The 23,093-nt window shown below is 42.2% G+C and overlaps 1 protein-coding gene across 2 annotated transcripts; it reads left to right on the forward strand.

Annotated features, from left to right (window-relative positions):
* Positions 1–216: 216 nt before the first annotated feature.
* Positions 217–21,622, forward strand: LOC133346045 (ceramide synthase 6-like). Of its 2 annotated transcripts, none has more exons than XM_061557333.1 (10): positions 217–231; positions 3,963–4,184; positions 14,287–14,392; positions 15,232–15,362; positions 15,578–15,635; positions 16,320–16,370; positions 17,683–17,775; positions 18,657–18,785; positions 19,569–19,675; positions 20,769–20,968. In XM_061557333.1, the coding sequence occupies exons 2-10, from the start codon at positions 4,012–4,014 to the stop codon at positions 20,932–20,934; spliced, it is 1,014 nt and encodes a 337-aa protein (XP_061413317.1). In that variant the 5' UTR covers positions 217–231; positions 3,963–4,011; the 3' UTR covers positions 20,935–20,968. The 2 variants fall into 2 exon arrangements, with proteins under 2 accessions (XP_061413317.1, XP_061413316.1); XM_061557332.1 differs by lacking the exon at positions 217–231 and adding an exon at positions 21,053–21,622 and having other exon boundaries at positions 20,769–20,925.
* Positions 21,623–23,093: the final 1,471 nt, after the last annotated feature.

Here is a 23,093-nt window from a genome sequence, read left to right on the forward strand (position 1 = left end):
GACCATGAAGGATGTGGTAACAAAAGGTCAACTTGGACCACAGGAAACGAGCAAGTTCCTTTTTCGCGTTCATAGAACCCACCAGATGCACGAAACAATTAGGACAGTTGCACATACTCGCCAAACGAGCTAGAACTTGAGTCGACTTAAAGATATCAGCTTCGGTTATTTTGCCATGCCATTGGAACGAGGTGGCCCGGTGTGAAATCCCATTCGAGACTTAACCCAAAGGTAAGATCTTGGAAGTGGCGTGTGATGTGTCTCATCGGTCTTGTCAGTATGATAATTTGCAGAGGCGTCGGTGAAAGAAGCCCCCTGCTTAGTGATAGACTTCACATCCCTTTTGTCAAACTGCTGCTGGTTGACGGCCTTCTCTCAACGTGTCCGGGTATAGGGGTTGTCTGATCTTGCTTTACTGCTGGCCAGTTTGGGTTGATGTCGGGGCGACATAGGGCAGGACAGATTTGTATATACTTCCCCACTTAATAATAGTCGTGACCGGCATACGAACTTGGACCACTGGGTAAATTGTGCAGTACGGCTATGTATTTGTATGTTGAAATTATCTCGCACCGTACGCATCCATCCGGGCAGGGAAGGACAAACTAAAACACAACTCAGTTCTAAAGAAATAAAACTAACCTCTTCCCTCTTAAACCACCGCTTAAATATTGAGAAGACTTTTAGAGAGGCATGGTTTACTTCAGATTTTGAAACAAGTTACGATATTTAAGGGTCATTACGTGGGGTGCAGGGGCTGTCCAAACTATGTTGGACCCGTGGGACAAAAGCAAACCGGGCCCTGTCCATTCTCAGCATTGAAATCAACGCCACGTGTGCACTCCGGTCACTGTCACGGTACACGTGTCGTTACGCAACAACACATTGCGACATAATACTAAACATCTCATACATTAGTCAATCCCCTTACTGGACGACTTCACTGCATTGTTGTTGGTCAAGATTGTTTGGTGACCAGGGCGCGCAGGACAGGTTCAGATTTTTCTCGCCACTGACGTTAGCCGCGGCCGGGAATCGAGTGTCTTCATTGAAGTACAAAGTAGTGGTGGGTTTTTTTCTCCTTCTTTGGCACGTGGATTGCAACGTGAAGGTCGTGGAGAATGGAATTGAAAAACAGCATGCACGTGTACAGTCCCTGTTATCAACAATCCACTGCCTTTTCCAAAGAAATGGGTATTATTTGGCCACATCTGTACGTATGCTTCGATTGCCACGACGGTCATTTCGAATGTTGGTTGAAGGTCCCGGAGGGAGCATAGTAGTGTAGCACAACAGTGGATTTTTCTTCACCGCCCTCTGCTGACAACGTGACCCCACAGCAAACCTAATAGACCCGAAGCAAAACGTCCTGTCCCAAACTCTTCAAGTGTCCTCTTTCTAGGTTAAATGTTTAATAAGATTAAGGCTGGGTGGCGTGTGCTCTCGAACCCCGGTCAAGTGGGACCATAATTAAGTCGCGTACAGAACCGGGGGTGGCGATGCGTCGATTGAAATCGATGATAATTACGTTCACGTTGTGTGTGAGACGCGTGCGTGAAGAATCGGTGTGTACATTATTAATGTTTGCTGTACGTATGTACTGTGTATGCATAAGAGCGTTATATATATAAGCTAATTGTGCGACCAAAACAACTATATAAAAGAAAGAAAGATAACTCCATGCGATACAAACGACGTTTAGTCCTAAACGATTATTTAAAAGTATCGGGGTCCTGAATAGGCGACAATTTCGCGTCGTTATACCTCCAGTATCGATTCATGAATTCACATCTATTCACGGCTCAACAACACGTGCAGTATATCAAATCGAACGTGTATTAGTCGATTTCGTAGTGTAATTACCCATCTATGTACTGTTAATTGTATGCAAATGTAAAAAACTAAAACCATGCCGGAAATGGATAATGCAAATGAGTCGAATCATAGCAGAAAATGATCGAATTATCGATTGAATCGTGGCAATTCGTCGAATTGGGGGCGGGGGGGGGGGCATGTTACATTGTTAATTACAAATAAACCACAATGCCACAGATGTTCTTATCGCCGACTACAGCAGAGTTACCGCCTCTAACATCTAATGCACGGACCCGGCAGCCAGGACACTTGATACGCCTTGGCACTCTCGTGCCGTCACAATGTTGTGCTGTTTTGAATGTATGCAGCAGGGTACAGATATCGACTATCTACTCAATCGACAGTTGGATGACTCAATTAATGAAATGGTGGCCTGTGGATTATGAGCCTATACTTACAGTAACCTATACATGCATTATATACACTTGGCTGCGTTGGCCCATACTCTGGGGGGTCTGGTGGTGGTGGTAGCATGTAGATAAAAGTTCCGATTCCTCTTCTTTCGTAAGGCTTGATCATGGCAGATGCAGAGCAGTGACGTGAGGTGATGTCAATGGCTGGGGAGGCACTGGCTCGTGTCAGAGCCAGATTCACACACTGAGGCCTCACGGAGGGAGGCGTGGCCTCATTGAGGGGGCGTGTCCTCATTGAGGGGGGGCGTGTTAGACACGTCCGACCTCAGTGAGGCAGATGTGATAGCTGCCTCCCCTGGTGCTTTTTCATTGCAGTTTCATGACGAGACCAGCGAGCCTAAATATCTTCATACACATACGTGAAATAAGTTACCTGGAATATGGAAGGCAAGGACATGAAATGAAGGGGTCTACAAACATTACATTGGTGACATACTGAGATAGTAACAGGCACGCGCTTATTGCCCGCGTTCCATCCAGTTACTGAGGGGTTGCGCAATCAGAGGGGAGGCTGAGCTCGTCGCTGCCTCACCTCTCGTCTCTTCCTGTATTTGCAGCCGAGCTCAGCAAATTTGGCGATTTTGACCATAAAAATGCTTGGAATAGCACGGAAATGACATTTATAACACAGATCAGTGGAAACATCTTAATATTTATTTTATTTGACTATTCTTTTTTTTTACTTTTCGTACCAGCTATATTCATTGGAGTATGGCAGGTGAGGATCTGCCTCCCCTGTCTCCCCTGACTGCACGTCCCTGATGCAGAGCAACAACGACAATTCCAGATTCAGGTGGTCAAACGAGATAAACCGCGTCACGAACAGTGGAGTCAGTGCATCGTCGCTGTGTCGTCTCATTCGTATTTGTGGATGGGGCATTGCGTCGTTTTATGTTGATGCCGATGATGCCGTGATAAAGCAGCGCTTATATCTATGGGACCCTTTTTGGCAGTATCAAAATGATGAAAATTAAGAATAGGGTTTGCGGTTTCTCGCAATAAAAAGGAGGTATTAAGATGTTCAAACATCAAAGAGTTTAATTATGAATATCATCGGGAGTTGCCTGGGGCTTTTAACCGGATTTGTTGTTGGCTTTCACGCGGGGTTGGGTCGTGGGGGCCTTGGCGGGGTTGGTTTGGTGGTGGTGGGTCCACGGGGAAATACAGGGTGCTTCAAAAAAATGTTAACACTTATATGGGAATATCGTTTTTAATGGGAAAATAACGGATAATACACCGCAAATATAACAAATGTATGTTAATACTGTAGTTTCAAAAAGTCGAAGAGTCTCGTGTTCGCCATCAGTGATTTCCAGAGCCCGGAGCCACATTGTGGTATTGTTGCAAATTATCAGAAGTGTAACAAAAAAAATTAAAGCCCCCTGTATACCCCCCCCCTCCCCCCGCTTCTCATACTCAACAAGACGGGCGACCGGGGCAGCCCAGCCCAGCCCAGCCCCAACGCGCCTTGTGAGTCGCGAGTTGAGTTTCAGGCCCCCGCCTCTCGTCCCCGTGGTGGTGGTGGTGGGGGGTGTGGCTCTCAGGTGTTCCCAGCTCCAGTCCTCCTACCACAGGTGTGCGCGTCTTTCTCTCCCCTCCCTCCCTCCCTCCTCCTGCACTCGTATCGTCCCCCGCATCATCACCAACCTCTCCCCCTCCAAACGCATCTTGCAGTAGCAGCAGCAGCGACAACCAAACCACGCACGCACGCACGCAGACGGCTATGGCCGGCCGCTTGAAAGCGTGGTTCTGGAGCGAGAGCTTCTGGCTGCCGCACAACGTGAGCTGGGAGAACCTTCGCAACAGCGAGGCGGCCACCTTCCCGCAGGCGAGCGACCTTTACCTGGCGTTCCCCCTGGCGCTGGCTATTTTCGTGGTCCGACAGCTGTTTGAGAGGTGAGCACAAAAACAAGAAGAGGAGAGAGAGAGTCTATAGCCACAGTCGCGTTGGGGTTTTAATGATAATGATCGGTTGGGGCACCGCTTGACGGCAACCTGAGAGTTAAATACCCTCCGCCGATGTCTCTGTATAATATATTCGGGATGTAAAACTATATAATGGCCGGTAACCGAAATAAATTAAAAAAGCTAATTCGGTTAACGGGTTTGCTCCGCATATAGAAATGTCTGGAGCAATAAACGAAAATACTTTTGCCCCTTTGTTTTTGCTGAGAAAAAAATGCAGGGAGCAAGCGTGGGTGTGTGTACACTGGATTTGCAATCCAGAGGTCACCAGTTCGATTCCATCTCTTGAAACAAAGTGGGCCAAGTTTGTTTAATCCCTGTGGTGTGATGGTGGTGGGGTACAACGTGGGTATTCACATACCTGCAATGATGTCAGTTCAGTATTTTACAAGTGGGAAAGAGTAGGCCAAATACCCTATACAGGGGCTACCTAGAACTCCCTCTCATGGGATGCCCCTAACGCCAGCACGACTGCACCTTTACGTTTTACGAACGAAAGATAATGGGATACACGAACAAAGAGCTTACCCCGTGTAGCCTTTTACAGCAGACGATAGGAGACAATGTCGTTAGCGAGCACCTGGTTAGGACCATGCACGAGCCACATTTGTGTCTTCACTGCTGATGTTTACACACTGAACCACGTACATTACTCATGTTGAGGCTTGAGCTCAGGACCGGCTCCAATATATAGATCGTCTTTGGTGGCAGTCGCCACTGATGACAGCTGTGACTGGGAAATCGAACTCGTGCCCGCCGAGTTTGTCAGAGCGGTGTGCTCACAATTGTGCCACCGCTTCCACGCACACGCCTAAGTCTTATAACCCGATCCACTTTCTCCTGCAAACACTACAGTAATGTGTATCGAGTTTCGCCTTCATAATTAATTATCCCGTCAGACGACAGGGACAACATAAGCCAAAACTATGAAATAATAATTATCCCAAACCGGGGGCCCCCCCTTAAACTACTTGCGGGCTATGCACATTGTGGGGTTGTTTGCATAAGGTGGACGCTGCTTGGTTTTGTTGGGGCAAATTCCTTCATGACCGACTGACTCTCTTGTCTATAAAAATACCGGACTGTAATTCTGCTCACTGTTTCTGGAAAGCGTTTTGAGATGCGGTAACATTTGTACTTTCTAAATGAATATATAAACTCCACACGACTTGCTGTCTCTTTCAAAATAAAATGTCCCACTTCCTGCACAATGTCTTGAGAGATGCCGTCGAATTTAGACAATCTATAAATATAAATACAAATTGTATTGTAGTTTCGCTAATCAGTCATCGAACGAGATGATGATTGCTTGGTTTACAGCCCTTGGTAAATGAACTGCTGGACGAAGACCTCTCCACTGTCGTCTTGGCGGGTTTTTTTTTGTATACTCATACAGTACTTCACATTGTGGTCATTGCCGATTGGTGAACGGAGGACCCAAGACCGATCCACTACCCTCGGCACATCCCCAATGCACCTGGCACACCTCCACCGTCGCAAATTGCTGTTCAAATAGGGCCGGAGGGAAATCCACCTTTTGCCGCTTTTACACATCTACAACGTGGTAGCTCCCGACCCACTGTAATGTTCTCTTGTTTTGTGTACACACTGAATTACTTTATTTTTTCAAACCCCCGATCCCGAGCCTTGGGGAACAAGAAACAACGCCAATGCTTTATTTCTACTCTAAATGACTTTGGCTTAGTTCAAATAAACCGGACAAGTCCAGTTTGTAAGACAAAAAACTAAAATGCTACGTGTAGCTTACAACCAGTATGACTGTTGGGGCAAGTGCTGTTTTCTGGCACTTATTAGGACTAGAACGACATACAGTACTCACCACTGATATTAGCCGTGGATGGCTTTGCAAACCACCGTGCCACCGCATACACATGCACAACAAACCAGACTAACGTATGCTTTACTACAATAATCAAAATGCCGAATATCATCAAAATTCTGAATATTATCAAAATTCTGAACATCATCAAAATGCTTAATCAAAATGCTGAGTATTTTGTTTCAAATTTTTGAGGGGACAATTGCAGAAATGCAGTTCGCCTGCTATACCTGCTGTTTAGGCGCATTCGTATGCTGCTTTTCAATATAAAAAGCATATCAAAGCATATCATCACGTTTCGATCGCAGGCGAACTGCATTTCTGCAGTTCGCCTGCTGTACCTGCTGTATTTTTTCACCTGAAGACGATTGCTTGTGTTGCGATCGAAACGTGATGATATGCTTTGATATGCGAAACGTGATGATATGCTTTGATATGCTTTTTATATTGAAAAGCAGCATACGAATGCGCCTAAAGTAGAGTGGCTTAATTCGAATATATTCCTTGCAATAAAATGGTTTCCAAACACTAACATTGACGGATAATTATGGAAAATCTCAAAAGTGTGTAAAAAAGCGTGGATAGAGGCATGCTTATAATTACTTAGAGAGAGAAGAGAAAGACATTGACTATTCATAAGAGTGGACTTCGTCAGGACACGAATGGCTCGTGGTTGAGACTAACAACAATTGTTTTGTCCTTCCCCTCCCGCACCTCCGATTAGCACGGTTGGCTACGTACGGTGCGAAAGAAGTTAAATGTCCAACAGAGTGATAGCCGCGGGACAGAACGCGCCCGAGAATGTCTGCCCGCGGAGTTCGGGCAATGACGTAGGCTCGTGTGCACGTTTAATTGCAGGATCGTGAGAGAAAGAGTGGTGGGGGGCTTGGGGAGGCCTTCATCCGCAAATGAGTAACCTGCATGGATACATATTGTCGTGGTACTGTAGTTCACGTAAACTGTGCAGTCGGCACACATGCATGCAACCATCATGTGATGTTTTCACAGGTTTCTCTGCGTTTTCCATTTAAATTATGCAGTAAACTATATATAGTATTGTCTCTACAGATCTGAGGCAAGAAAAAAACAATATTTATACACCACTGTCCCTGTAGGTTTATATTTAAAAAACCTGCCTTGGGCACTACTGTAATGTCCCTAACCCTCATCTTAAACTGCAATCCTAAACCCTACACGAAAACTAGAGAAGTGGCATCACTTAATATTTTATCAACTGAAATCTAAAGAAGCAGGACTTGGAAATGGTCATTAATGGGTAAGTGCAACTCAAGGTAGGTCTTTGTGCTTAAATCTGGGATGTGGTTAGATTAAAATGTGAGCACAGCATTGTTAGAGATTCAATGTCGTTACTCCCTTAATCATTTTGTCTGAGCCGTCGCCTTCCCACAATTCACGGATTACTTTGTTGTTAGTTTTCATGTTGAGCATAAGCTTCTATCTGTATTAGGCTTTCCGACTATAGTACGCATAGTTTATCTGCAGCGCAGAAATCAAAACCATCTCCTGTTGTGTATTATTGAGGCTCTAGTATCATACTGCCAAACACATTTGATGGCTAAGACAACCCTGTACAACCATAGGGACATCGGGCCATCTGGTGTGCACTGCTGACCCGAAAATTTGGAAAATGCTGACTCCTTATGTTCTCGGACCAAAAATACTTTTAGCAGCAATTATAAGCAATAGGTGATGGCTACTGCCTATTGATGAAACAATCCATGCTGCTGCCCTACCGGCTTTGAACGGGGAGTGCCTTTGTAGACTCCCTAAAGACACACCCACATGCCCACCAAAGTATGTACGAGCGGCTTGACTTTCTGGTTTTGCTGCGTTCTGTGATGCTTCGTCAATGCATTAATGTAGTCGTATATTGGCTGCTCATGTTCAGCGAACATCGTCAGTAGCCAGTACACACTGGAGTGGAATTTCAAGCTGGGATTTAAGTCGGTATTTAGAGAGCGACAGGTCTCCAAATATTGAATTCAAAGGTTAAAGCCCTCGGCAGGGTTTGTTGGCTCCAATTTCCCCTCTTGCTTTCGTTAAATAAACACTGCCTATTGGACATGTAACAATTCACCCCAGCAGTATTCACATTTTATTTTATGAATCGTAAATTAATATTAATACGCATGATTGAGCGTAATGATTTAATTTATCAATGAATCATTGCATGCATACTACCAATTGAGGTTGGGGAAATTAACAGCGCTTAGTTAAATTGGCTCGCGCAGAAATGTAGAATTTGAATTGGTAGCTCAAGGATTGACACAAAAGGACGCACATCTTTTGTCAATGCCTTGTATTGCAGAGGCAACGGCCACTACTGCTGAGTGTGACACGAATTACATATGTACAACAATGCTCGATACAGTACCGTACATACTTTATACTGCATAATGCTGTATTGTATCTTGACATGTAGCACATTGATTGCTAGTTGACTTGTTCATTCCATCTCATTGATCGTCACGGCTGACATTAATGTGCGGTGACTGAGAACCAATGATGCCTCTATGCAGATGCCTTGTCAGCTTTTTGATGACAAGAACATGAGGTTGACACAGTAATGATAATGAAGTGTGGGAGGTGGATTTTAGATATGCTACTGCTTTAATAAAGTGCTGTTCTGAAAAATTGATAATAAAGTATGGGACTACATTGTAATGTACAGCACACAGGAGGCATATTATTTTAACGCTTTTGGTAATATACAAAGTCTTTAAACTCGGCGAGAGACGCTCCAGGAAGTGTTAGTTTGAGTTGGGGGAGGGTGTTAACTACGGTTAGTTAAACATTACTGTTCTGCCTTTGTGCAAGTATTGCTCACAATGACTCGGTATTCTATTGCTGTGCCCAATTTCACAGCTACTTTAACACACCTTTGTAGAGTTAATAAAACCCCATAGGCATTGCACACAGCACAATATATTTTTGATTGATGATTCACCACTCAATGACATACACTATAGAGTACAGCACTCGAATTGGTCACATTATCGATGTTTTTGTATACTCTCTTTATAAAATATGTATTTATTTAGGTGCTTTCCTTAGTTACAAACATAACTCAGATGTTGACATTAAGGTTATAATTTTAGATTCCTCGGAAATGTATTTGTATTTTAAAACATTTCAAACAAAAAGGCTGAGGATTATGAGCTAAAATGTACTGCTCGTTTCCTTCAGATGGTAAACCACAGTTGTTATGCAAGGGCCAGCTCCTTAGTGGTTCACTTAGCTATGTCCATGTAACTCCATCCTCTAAAGGTTGGCAAAGAATGGCCGTATTAGCTTTCAATTAAAATTACATGGATTCTCAGCGGTTGCATTGAAATGTTGTACAGCACTGTATAGGCTAAACGCTGTAGATGGCGTGGGCGATTTGAATGTTGTCATTGTCTGAGAGCACTATCAATGAGAGTGTCCGTGTTTGCATGGGAGGACGGATATTTCCATGTTTTCCTATGCACCTACACGTGTCTAGGATGGCACGCTCATCGTTATTTTATAATCTCTTAATAGTTTAAAACTAGTACCTAAAAATGTGAATGAGAAATAAAAAAAAATCTGTAATCATAAATCAAACGAGCTAAGCAAGGTTGGTAATGTGGAGTAACGCTGTGAAAACACGATTTATTCTGAGACGATAGGTGATTGACAGATTTCAATGATAGAGCACCCATGATGAGCTTTTGTCTACACAAATATGCAGTGTTTTTCATGAAAACAAATACGGTCCGTAATCGTATCCTGATTATGCGATATCGGCAACATGTCATGCGACAAACTATCCATTTGGAGCTTCCTTAAAAGTCTGGAACTCTTTGTACAGGAATATTAGAGAATATCCCACAGAGGTGGATATCACAGAGCTTGCCTCTGAATCCCTTCAGCTGGTCCCTGTTCCACACAGTAAGATGCAGGACATTCCCACACACTCTACCAAACTCAGAATCTCCAGACGCTGTCACCTCGACAGACCTGGTTTTCACCTGAGGACGGCTACTTGCGTTGTGGCCGAAACGTCGTGAGAATAATTTTATTATGTTTTATTTTTATTATTTTATTACTTCCCTTCTACGTGACTTTACCGAAAGAACCAAGAAGAAGATCAGAATCTTTATTCACACAGCTAGACTCTAGCCAAGTTATGTGCAGAAACAAATTTTATTAAATGCGTTTTACTTTGTGCGGTCATTGATGACTGACTGGGCTAAAACCATCAGTTCACTCCACTTGAGAATCCAGTTTAATCACAGGCAGCTTCCTGTATGCAAATCCAGGACCTCGACGATGCCAGCCAAGCGTTGACCTCTTGAGTCACCCAGCCACCTCACATTGTGTTAAGATTGAAAATGGTGTATTCGTGGTAACAATAGCGTGTGGCTGCTGGGGACCTTGGGTCTGAGCTGTGAGACTCTCCCCCCCACCAAGTTAAGCTGGGTCTTGGTCACAGATGCACCTTTAATTAAAAGCTTCAGGGACGTGCAGACACCCAGGGGAGAGTCCTGGTGGCAGGATGTACAGTTCACAATAATAAAGTCAAATCTCGGTACAGTCTTCTAGCACTCTATTACATAATTACAGTGTATAAATGAAATTTTGAGGGTTTTTTACGTTTTGATATGTTGAGTGGTACAATGGATAGCGAGCGCCCCGTTCAATTCCTGACCCCACGGCTTACATCAGGGGTGAGCAATAACTGACAAAGCATGGTGAAGTATGGTCAAACAAACCCCTTGACCGACACGGCACGAGGAGGCCGTCATTATTGGCTTGACAAAAGGCTGTAAAAGTATCCTTTACGATTAAATTATTATGATGACAATCTATCAGCGTCACAGAATGTTTGATCTTTCTAAGCTGTACAAATCAGCCGACGCTCACAATTGTCATCTTATAACCATTTAAGTTACTGTTTAATGCTCGACTCTTATGACCACTGATGAAGTAGTGTAAGTGCAGTTGTAATTCTTGGGTCGGGGCGATGTGGGAGCAAGGGTTAGTTGTTAAGGATAGTTTGCAAAATGAGGAAAACTGAAGCTCATTCTAAGCTCCCCAATGCTTTCTTTCTTCACCAAACCGCACTGACGCGCGCGGTGGAGTACTCCATGGTTCAAATCATCGCGCGCACACTGCACGAGAAGGACCCTCCTCATCCAGCAGTGGCGTGACACAAAGGGCTGCATATGTTCGGGTTAGTCAGCCTCATTGTTCAAAACGCGTGCGGTGGCCACGTGACGCACGCCTGTAATCCAGCACTGTGGAAGCGAGAGTTTGTGGATCCTGCGCGCACGTTGTGGAACTCCCTTTTCCCTGCCCGTCGAGGTGCCACAACACTGGCTCGCCATGAGACGGTAGTTCAGAGAAAGTGGACTAATCGCCATCTGTTTTCACCTGTACGGGGATAGAGTATTGCTCCCTCGCGCGCGTGGGGTTTCTCCCCTTGCTCTGGTTTCCTCCCACACGTATGAACTCATACATTGGCTGAAAACATATTTAAAACATAACAAGCCTAAAAAAAGATTAGGTGTGGTGATCCTCGATAATTAATTAATTATCATACGATTGGCGAGAGTGAGTTGAGACGATTGCTTATTTTACAAGAGAGACCTGGTGTAAAAGTAATAAAATACAGGGAACAAATATGATCGTGGGAGAGGAAGATGTAAGTGATGAAATAACCTTGCAAAATCTAGGGTAGTAACAATAATGAAAAAATAATAAATTGGAACATACTTGAATTTAACCAGTAAATAGTTAACTCAAAAGTTAAAGATTAATGCAGTAGTACCCCACTGTAGTCAACACACAGTGGTGTATGAACCACTAGGGTTGGTAAAGCATGGTCACATCCCTTCAGAGACTGTGAGCCTAAAACACCTTCACCAGAATTAGCGATTCGTCAGCATTGGTCCAAGCGAGCGTGACTGCTGATGAGACACTTATGTTGAAACTAATCCAGAGTTTGCTTGTATTGAATCATTGCTGCTCACATGATGCGTTCCCAGTGTCATGTTTGATAAATACTTAAGTGTAGGGACAGATATATCAATGAGATATTATTGTCTGCTTATTTATTGTGACTTGTATTCTCCAAAATGACAACAATGATCAATTTTGATTTGAAGCTTTCGTGACTGCAGGAATCCATTCTCCTTGGTTCTTTCGGTAAAGTCACGTAGGTAGAAAAATAAATAAAACTAAAAGTAATATATCACGACGTTTCGATCGCAAAACAAGCGGTCGGATTATATTTTTTTCTGCCTGAGGACTGACTGCTTGTGTTGCGATCAAAACGTAGTGATATATTATTTTTTCTTGATTTGAAGCTTTCGTGACTTCACAAAGAACCAAAGCGTATTTCTTATTTTTTATTAATTAAAAATTTCTACCTACGTGACTTTACCGAAAGAACCAAAGAGTATAATTATCAATTTATTTACATTATTTCCAAAGGCCATTTAAAGCTTGTGATTTAGTAATAGTTTTGATTGGTGAATGCCTTGTGCAGGGACACCACTTCTAGGGATGATGATTGATGGACGATATTGGTAATGGAACAGCAGCCAAAAGATGGAACGTGCCAGCAAAGGACGACCACCACGGAGAGGGATCAAAGAGATGAGTTGATGTGCAGCAGCAAATTGTGTTATGGCATCGCAAGATCACGAGAGATGGCGACAACGGAGGGAGGCCTTCATCCAGCTGTGGAGAAATCATGGCCGATTATTATGAAATAAGTGAAGTAAAATCGTTTATTGTATTTTTGTGTGTGTGTTGCTTTATCCAGTAGATCCATTATGAAAGCTGGTGTGATTATCTGCATGTTATGCCTTGTTATTGGAGGGAAAGTGTGAGGTCTTTGTATCTCTTGGGATCTGCTGCTAGGCTATTTCGATTTTTTTTTCTTTTGTGTCTCTGTTTACCAGCTGTTGCATTGCATACAGCCTATCCATATAGGTAATATACAATGAGATGTTTTGGGATATTACCTTCTTGTAAATACTGTAGTTGAAATTACAGCTGTTTTTACGGCAGGCAGTTACTTTTAAATCCCTTTCAAATCTGGGAGTGTGCTCAATGTGACAACTAAAACAATTAAACGTAAGCTCGCTTATTCACCAGCTTTTTTGCCGTGTGACAACTGAGCGACAATCATAACGTTGACACTAACTGCAGTGGATACGTAATTATGCGAAAGTAGCTTTGTCTTTTCTAGATTTGAAGTTTTCGTGACTGCAAGGATCCATACTCCTTGGTTCTTTCGGTAAAGTCACGTAGGTGAAAAAATAAAAATAAAATAAAAATAACTAAGTTAAATGCACGACGTTTCAGAAGCAACACAAGCCTCCGTCATCAGGTAGGACAGCCACAGCAAGATGACGGAGGCTTGTGTTGCTTCCGAAACGTCGTGATTTAATTGAGTTATTTTCATTTTTATTTTATTTTATTAATTATTATCACCTACGTGACTTTACCGAAAGAACCAAAGAGTAACTTTGTCTTGTTACTTTCCGCATTTATTTGAGAATAGGCGTATGCAGCGAGACCGCTCCGAGCTTGTCTTACTGTGCTGTGCGTTATTGTATAATAGTTGGTGGATAGTGATGTACATGTCGATCCACTGCTCAATGAGTGCCCTCTCCAACGTCATGCGGGTTGCGGGGATTATTTGACCATACTTCACCACACTGGTCAATGCGGGATGGTGAAGTAAGGGCACATTTACATGGTATAGTACAACAATGGACTCGGTCTTTTTCTCTGCTGACCACAAAGTAATACAGCAGCCTATAATCAACCGACTGTTTTGCGCGTGGTGGTCGCCCATTCACGCTATTTGAAGGCTCAACCTTGCTAAGTTAAGATCTTATCGTCTGTCCAAATGCCACGTTTCAAGATGCTTTACAGGAGCTGGCGAAAATAGAAAACTGTGAATGAAGGTAAATGGGTAGTTGTGGGTAAGTGACAAAGATGAAAGTGCTGCGGTGCTTTTAGAATGGCTGAGAAGACGTTGGTTGTGGACGCGCTTATTTTTTTGGTAGGCAGGCGATAATGGATACGGGTGATGATCAACCGTCATTTCATGTTATACTCATGTCACATGCATTTACTCTTTTGCTCGTTGTCACATGTACTGTGTGTGAAATGTGCCGTTTGCATTGTTAGGTTCGTTGCGAAGCCGTTTGCGATCTACTTGAATATCCAAGCACGCAGGTTCACGACGGCTGTTCCACACGCAGCTTTAGAGAACATTTTCAAGACCGTGACCAAGGTGACTGTGCCTACATTTCTAAAGCAGACGGGAATTATGTGATGGCTCATTTGCATAGCAAATATCCGGCATCATGATGCTACAAGTCCATTGTCATGTTTATCGATAGAATTCGGCTTTATTGTGAACAGGTGCCTTACATGAAGCCAGAACAAATAATGAATGTATAATGTGTACCTACAGTGGACTCTATATATATTCCAGAATAATTGCTGTGCACCAGAAAGTCCCTACAGATTCAAGGCTGATTAGGCAATGTGTAAGCGTTGGGGATAAACATTGATTATGCAGTGTTATATCTGTCAGTTCTATTTTTTCTTGTGAAGCCACATTTGAAAGTGGGTCTATCATTTAAGGCATCAATAGCAATGTATTGCTCAGTGGGTTAAGTGACAGACTTATCGGGAAATGTTTCTTGACCCAGATGTTAGAGTGATCGATTTATAGAAACCCCCCTAACAATGATATGGGGCCATCGTTTATACAATGTTTAGTCACCTGTTGACAAGCAAGATGGTCACTAGAAATCAGTGGGGGTATCTATAAATGAATAGCCTCGTATATTTGCATGGAGAATAGCAAAATGCATGGCCATCTTTTCACGTTCAATTTTCAAACCCACCAAAGCTGAGAGGGAGCCTCTACTTTTGGTGACGTGTATATCTTTTGATAAGCCAAATGAAATCATTTTGTTGGCCTTTGAAGTCGATCATGAAAAAAAGATTTACATAGGGAATTGGCGTCATGTAAATCTCCCTACGCTGTGACCTTGCAGAGGGCATGAACCCACGCTCGTATCAAATGCCACCTTTGTCTTCGTGTTTTTTCTTTGCCAACAGCACCCCGATTCTGCACGTATCAAGGGTTATTCAAAACAGCTTGACCTGGATGTGCGCACTATTCAGCACTGGTTTCGACAGAGACGGAACCAGGAAAAGCCAAGTCTCGTCACAAAATTCAGTGAAAGCTTGTGAGTGGTTGTGATGGCTGAAAAGCCTTCTTCATTATTTCGATGTCAGCATAATTTACCCATTTCAAGAAACAGTTATTGAATTAAAGTTACAGCAAAGATATGCATGGCTGCATTGTGTATTTCTATGATTTTAGAAAATGATTCGTATATGTTCATGTTTTGGTTCTTGTATGGAACTGACAGTACTTCTTAAAATGGCTCTCTTCATGCAGGTGGAGGTTCTGCTTTTACTTTGGAATATTCTGTTTTGGTCTTCAGTACCTTTGGAAGGTAAATGCTTTCATAATAATGATATTCATTTAATGATGTGCATGATTTATACAGCTATACTAGCAAATGAGCAATGCATAAAAAACATGACTCGAACAGCGCTAGATGCAGTGATAGATTGCCTCTTGGTTTAGGCTTGTTTCTTGGCCAAAACATTCTGGCTTCTGTCAATACAAAACAACCTGTTTGACTTGTGCTCTCAAGGGTTGAGCCACCAAAGATCACATCGCAACTGAGGGCATGGAGGAACATTGTCTCCCAACATTTCTCCTAATTCAACCCTGGAGGTGGCTAAATAACGGCAGATAAATTAAGAAGGGATCAACGGAGATTTGGTCAAAATCCAGTGGCACAATGTCTGCAGTGATGTTATGAGCAGTGGATTGGCAGAGACAGCATGAAAAATATTAAGTGTGTTCGATGGCTGTGTCCCAGGTGCACGTGAGATATGTGTGGATTTTTATATGGATGGGTGAGCATGCGTATATTTTGATGTGATTGTATGCTGTATACCCCCTTAAACCCATTTTGTCGTTTTTAGAAAAAATGGCAATTATTTTTTTGTTGACAAAAACTCAAAATAGCTATAGTATATTAAACAGTGAAAACCAGTACAGCAGCATTGTTTTCATGCAGTTGTATATTTATTGTAAGCAGTACACGTTGATATTTCTGTTTTCTCAGACTCCATGGCTGTGGGACACAAAACACTGTTGGTATAACTACCCTTACCAGGTAAATGTCCAGTCGTTTTCCTTGACCTTGGTAGACGTTACTACTTGGAGGAACCTCCTGGTTACACCAGCCCACAGGGGATTTTTGTGTCTGTCCATCTGTCGTGCAGGGAGGGGCTGGGCGGGGAGGGTGGGGAGGGGCTGGGTGGGGCGGGTGAGGCTGGGTGGGGAGGGGAGGGTGGGGAGGGGCTGGGTGGGGAGGGTGGGGAGGGGCTGGGTGAGGAGGTTGGGGAGGGTGGGGCTGGGTGGGGAGGGGCTGGTCACCCCGTGGTGCTCTTATAAAAATCAACGTTTAACCTACTCACGCCGGCTTGTGCCCGCCCTCACAGTCGGCCATATTTGCGGAATACACCACGCCGCCGTTGACCCTGGCCATTGACCGAGCAACCCAACGTTCCTACCAGCTCCCTCCGCAGGAATGTGTTATGGACCCAAGAGGATGACATAACTCTGCGGACTGGAATAAACATTTTACCTCTCCACCAACCGTATTGATCTCTGACCTGAACCTCACTGCAACCTATCTTCCAGGGATAGTAACTTCTCCCAATTCCTCCCCACTTCACCTGCCCGACCCCACTTTTCCAGTTTGTTGATATCTCACTGCACCACATGAGCTTGCTTCTTGATCCTCCCAACAACAAACCAGGATTAGATGAATATTTTGTCTGTCCTACAAAAGTAATTACACTTAAAGTATGGATAACTTCATTCTACTTAACCACTGTATTACGGGCTATTATGCCATTTATCACTGGCCAAGTTGTTTTGTCCATGTTTAAAACTATATTATAGTTTGTTGCCGTCGTGGAATGATTAGCAAACTGAATTTGCTACGCAGAGGTCGCCCGTTCATTCTTTTGGCACCGTTTCAAAAAAAAAACATCTGTTCACTCAGTCCATCCACAGGTCACGTGTGTGTTGGGGTAAATTGTGGTTATCTCCCTTCTCTTCCAAGATGCCTAGTCTAGTGAGGAAGAGTAGGCCAAATACCCTCTCGAGGCTGTCTAGAGCTCCCTCTAGTGGAGGTCCTTTTTCCAATAGTGGCATGAGCAAGAAATGTGCAGGGTTCCTCATGAACATGTTTTGTACAAATATTAAATATTATTTGGGTCTTTCGGTAAAGTCACGTAGATAGGCTCAAAGAAAATAACAAAAAAATTACAAAAAACTACGACGTTTATATGTTTATATGCAATTGTCAAAACACCAAATGGACATCGTAATATACTAGAGAGCAGCAACGAAACAAGAAGGATCGAATATATTACACAATGAAAACGCATGTGTTGTGTTCCCTTGTGTGTGTGTAGCCGCTGACTGCAGGGCTGTTCTGGTACTACATCGTGGAGCTTGCCTTTTACTGGTCACTCATGTTCTCCCAGTTTGTGGACATTAAGAGGAAGGTGAGCCCCATCCTAGTTGTGTGTGGGTCATGGATTTCTGTTAAGAGGGTAATGAGAATGTAAACCAAATTGTCTTGCAGAAAACTATTGATGGAGCAGTGAGTCAGTGGTTAGTACAATGCACTAATAACCCGGCAGCCTGAGTTCGATTCCTGGTCACCCAACAAACATTCACCAACCCACACTGACCAGCATAGTGCTGGACTGTATAGTCAAACAAGCCCGATGATACATCGTTGGAATCCCCCGTAACTTTAAAAAACATTTCACTGACAAGTTATTGTTTCCTCACGTAGATAGGTTCAAAGAAAATAACCAAAAAATTACAAAAAACTACGACGTTTCTATCGCAACACGAGCGTTCGTCATCTTCCTGATGACGACTGCTTGTGTTGCGATTGAACGTCGTAGTTTTTTTTGTTATTTTCTTTGAACCTATCCACGTGACTTTACCGAAAGACCCAAAGAATATGAATTCCTGCAGTCACGAAAGCTTTAAGTGAACACATTTTAAATGTTTAAAATAATGTTGGATTTTAACGTATTTGAAATATATTCAACCAATATATGCCGAAAGACATTTACCGACGTTTCTGCTCAACGGATACCACACCTGGCAACCCATACTGTTTACCCATATTCTTGTACAGGAAATTGCGTTTTCAGTTTCATACGGCGTACAGCCGTTTAAATACGGGCAAAACAGTTTTTGTGTTTCTCCCTTGTGATTGAATTTTGTAGGATGAACGTTGAGATTTATAAGGGCACGGGGTGATCAATTAGATCTGAAATCGGTCTGTAATAAGGGGTTGACAAGTATGGGATACAAAGGGATGAATGACGTGTTCATGTTCCCACACTCAAATGTCTGTCCCTGGCAGGACTTTGTCATCATGCTGGTGCATCACCTGGCCACCGTGTCTCTTGTGTCCTTCTCCTACGTCACCAACATGGTGCGCGTCGGAACCCTCGTCCTGTGTCTGCACGACGCCGCCGACTTCCTTCTCGAGGTGCCCGATAGGGGGCGCCACCTCTTAGCACCGCGACCAATGTTGGACCGCATGCTGACGTCGTCGTCGTTGACGGCGGCGGCCTTGGTTGAAGGAAATGTGTTTGTGTGTGGAATGTTGATCAGGTTTTATAGTTTGTGGATTTTATTGAGCGATTCTCTGTTTAGTCTCGTCCGCTAAAGGAGGGGGAACGTGTGTCCACTCTCATTCATTGTTTGGTGCGAGAGGCACACAATTTCACCCTACCCTAATCAATGTTATCAGGTCAGCCAAACGTTGAACTCAGTAAATCATTACTTTTTTTTTAAACCAATTAATTTTTGGTCTTCATCAGTGAATTGAGGTATCTCATAATTCATCTGCATCTTCATGTAGACGAGTTTATTCAGTCGTAATATTCAGTGATTCTTTGTGGTCTTTGGTGGGTCGTCGGTCGTTGTCAAAGTTGACATGGTGCAGTCAACTAAAATAAAATACACGACTACGTGGACAATATTTGTGTTACTTATTTCATGAGTAAAATTAACCGATGCTGATATGGCCTGGTTGATAATCTGCAATTCACTGGTTGATAATTCAGCAGTATTCATGCAATTTTCTCTGCTAGGTGTTACAAACAGTACTATTCTGAAAAGTTGTGTGCATCTATGGATATGATGCAGTGGCTTTCGTGTGTGCTTCATCATGAAAGACCCCATTACCTAAGTGAAATCACCAGGATAACCAAATGCACAATTGTCCCAAATCATCCTGACCCCAATGTTTGCTTTTTTTCTTCTGCAGACAGCAAAAATGGCCAACTATGCCAAGTTTCAGAAACTCTGTGATACGATGTTTGCACTCTTTGGACTGGTATTCATCAGCACTCGGTTGGTCTTGTACCCTCTCTGGTAAGTAGTAGGTCTGTTGAGTTGCTGTTTCACCATTAGCCCATGAGTATAACGAGCTTGGAAATGACGAAACATTAAATGCCAACTTTGAGAAAAACTCAAAATATTATTCGGTTGTATCCCAGGATGTTCCACACATTTGGAGTTTCTCTAATGAAAACCTAAACACTATTAAATCGTGGTTAGGTGCAACATGACACACGTATACATCATCGTAATGATGGCACTGGTGTTAGTGATGCACTTGCTACAAATTTGTGTGGGAGTCTGGGACATGTTACCTAGTATTTTTTATTAGTTTTGGGTTGTAACTTCCTGGAAAGGCGAGGACACAGCAACAATATTAGAGTACTTCTAAAATGAGTAACAGCATCCAATGAAAAAGGCATTGGGCAACTACAATATGCTTGTTTGCAATCATTTGTGTATATGGTCAGTTATTCCACATTTATGATTGTAGTATGACCATGTCGTCATAGGGACTGACAAATATCATTAACTGAATAAACACGTGCAGTTTTACTTCAGCGACAAGCAATATACTTTACAATTTAAAGCTCTCGTGACTGCAGGGATTCATATCATTGGTTCTTTCGGTAAAGTCACGTAGAAGGGAAATAATAAAATAAAAACAAGAAATTTCTCACGTTTCGATTGCAACACAAGCAATCATCAAACCACAGCAATAATTTTTTTGAAAAAAGTGCTGTGGTTTTCACACCTGATGATTGCTTGTGTTACAATCGAAACGTAGTGAGAATTTTATTGCTTGATTTGTATTATTTCCCTTCTACGTGGCTTTACCGAAAGAACCAAGAATAAGCAATATACTGTTTATATTCATGACTAATATAGAAATCATATCCATCTGTGAAATTTTACATTAACACAACAAACGGCAAATTGTGGAACTTTGTCCATGCTTTTATACCATTTAAACAATGTTACTGGTAATAATCAGGTCCAAGAAAGTTAGTCATAAAACTGTTTCAACAAAGCAGGTGCATAGAAAATTTAGACACCCTCCACTGGAAGTGATTGAATTTTTTTTAAACCCTTGGTCAATTGTTCCCCCCTTCCCCGTCCACCACAGGATCTTGAACAGCACCATGTTTGAAAGCTGGGAGATTGTTGGCCCTTACCCATCGTGGTGGGTGTTCAATCCCCTTCTCCTCTTACTACAAGTGCTCCACGCCGTCTGGTCCTACCTCATCTTCTGCATTGCCTTCAAGGCATTTGCTAAAGGAAAGGTGTGGTAATTGACTATTGTTGATGTCTTTTTCAGTTTAACCAGTCCTCAAAATACTGTGAAGCTTGTCATGTGGAATGGCGAATATTGTACACCTAATTATCGCCTATACTTCTTACATCCGACAGGTTTCCAAAGATGAACGCAGCGACGTCGAGAGCAGTTCTGAAGATGAAATAAGTGAACAGGAAGAGCTGTGCAAGAAAGCGCCTTACAATACAAAAACCACTAATGGACACTTGAAAAATTAAAAGCTATACCATTTGAACAAAACCAGAGAGAAGATGCAACTTCCAGATAACCCCTGCAATATTCTACACTTAAAAATGGTTTAATGTAGTATATATTAATTCGCACTGCACTTCTTTTTAAAGGCTGTTCAGATTGGACATCCAAGTTTGTTTTACCTCGTGCTTTAACTTTTAATTCTCTAGCGTGCTGGCCTTTCTGCTTTACAATAACATTGTGACAACCAAGGTCAAATGTTTTATTTATATTTAGTTGTTTTCATTTTCTGAAGAATTTTACATCTACAAAATGTACATTAAAATTGTGTGGAGAAATGGTGCTTGTATTGGAAGCACATTTTAAAGGTATAATATTGCAGACCTTTAAGTATCAGATGTTGGTCACGAGTGTAAAATATGCCAACTTGGGATATAAATCAACTTTTCATAAAATTTAACCTGCAAAAGATAGCACCTTTTTGCGCGTATAATTTTGTTGACGGCTTGTCTGATATTCTGAACGGCTCCATTATATGTGCACATAACCATTTCAAAATATATTTTAACAGAAATCCTCTTAAATGCAGCACTAATTTCACCCATCCACATGGTAACTATTGTAAAGCCAAGCACTTTCATTTGACACTTAACATCTTGATAATAATGCAGTTGTAGGGAACATTTTTCCCAAATAATGTACAACCATATTTCTATTTACGGGATATAAACTCCATCAGTCGATTATTTTAGTATCAACAGATGTAATAAACATGCATTTGAGTTTAGAATGTAATTGAAAAATGCACTCAAGATAACACCATTTAACATTTTGAAAAGCACAAAGGCAAAAGCAGACTGACGTCATTTGAGACCGTGTATCTTATTCAAGATAAATATTGGTTTATTCAGCCAGGCAGGCTTGAGTGGCAACTACACACCACTTTTGTATGTAAATGTTCAGTCCACCAAAAATGTAGATGTGACCGTGTCAAAATGTAATTGGCATTAAAAACACCATCCTGATAAAGAATGTACTCGGGGAAGCGTCTTCAGGTAACTGGTCCTAACTTAGAAGTGAATAATCACATTAAACTGCAGAAATGCCTGGCTGTGGAAGGTGTGGAATACTTCACGATTTCAGTAGGATGTATTTTGCACTTCCCTAAATTCATTTTAAAGTTGATTCACATTTTTTGTAAAATGTGAATGTGGACAGATGTACAGCTGAACGAGAAGTGAAATGCCTGCGAGATGTACCAATTGCCCATATTTAAGTGGAAGCGATTCAAATTTTGATAAACTGATTCAATGAAGGCCTGTTAAATTGCCACATGCATTTTTTACAAGTGGTAACATTATCCTATAAGCATTGGGATCAAAGGACCAATTTTCAGGAACATTGACTTCCAACAGCTTTGTAACATTTGTTGATCCAAAGAAGTTTTATATGAAAATATTCAGGCCAAAATGAAGATTTAATTGCATGCATCTGCTTTGCCAATTTTAATAGCTACATTTGATTAAAATGGACATGTGGTCAAAATATAGCACTCCAGATTCTCATGGCAAGACCAAAATATGGAAATAAAATTTCAGATTCACTTAGTGACAAATTAGTTTAAATCACTTTTTAAAATGTCACCCATTTATTTCAATACCTGAAACCCATATCGTGAAGCTTAAGTTTTAAAACACAAGGTGGCTCAGGGTTGCGCTTTAGTTCATTACACCTTTTGTAAAACACATTGAAACGGACAATATTAAGGGAAGTCAGAATAGAGTTTGCATTTAGTCAGTAAAATCTTAAGCTCAATTCTGGAATTCCTTTATTCAGATGGGTCAAAAAGGTTGTTAAGGATTCTGTAATGGACATTTGGCCAATACTTTATTAAGCATACACATTTGAGTTATGTCAAGATGTTGGTCAGCAAAAGTGTAATTT

The sequence above is a fragment of the Lethenteron reissneri genome, chromosome 23 (genome assembly GCF_015708825.2).
Source record: "Lethenteron reissneri isolate LAM-NWPU_2019-01 chromosome 23, ASM1570882v1, whole genome shotgun sequence".
NCBI classification, from domain to species: Eukaryota; Metazoa; Chordata; class Hyperoartia; order Petromyzontiformes; family Petromyzontidae; genus Lethenteron; species Lethenteron reissneri.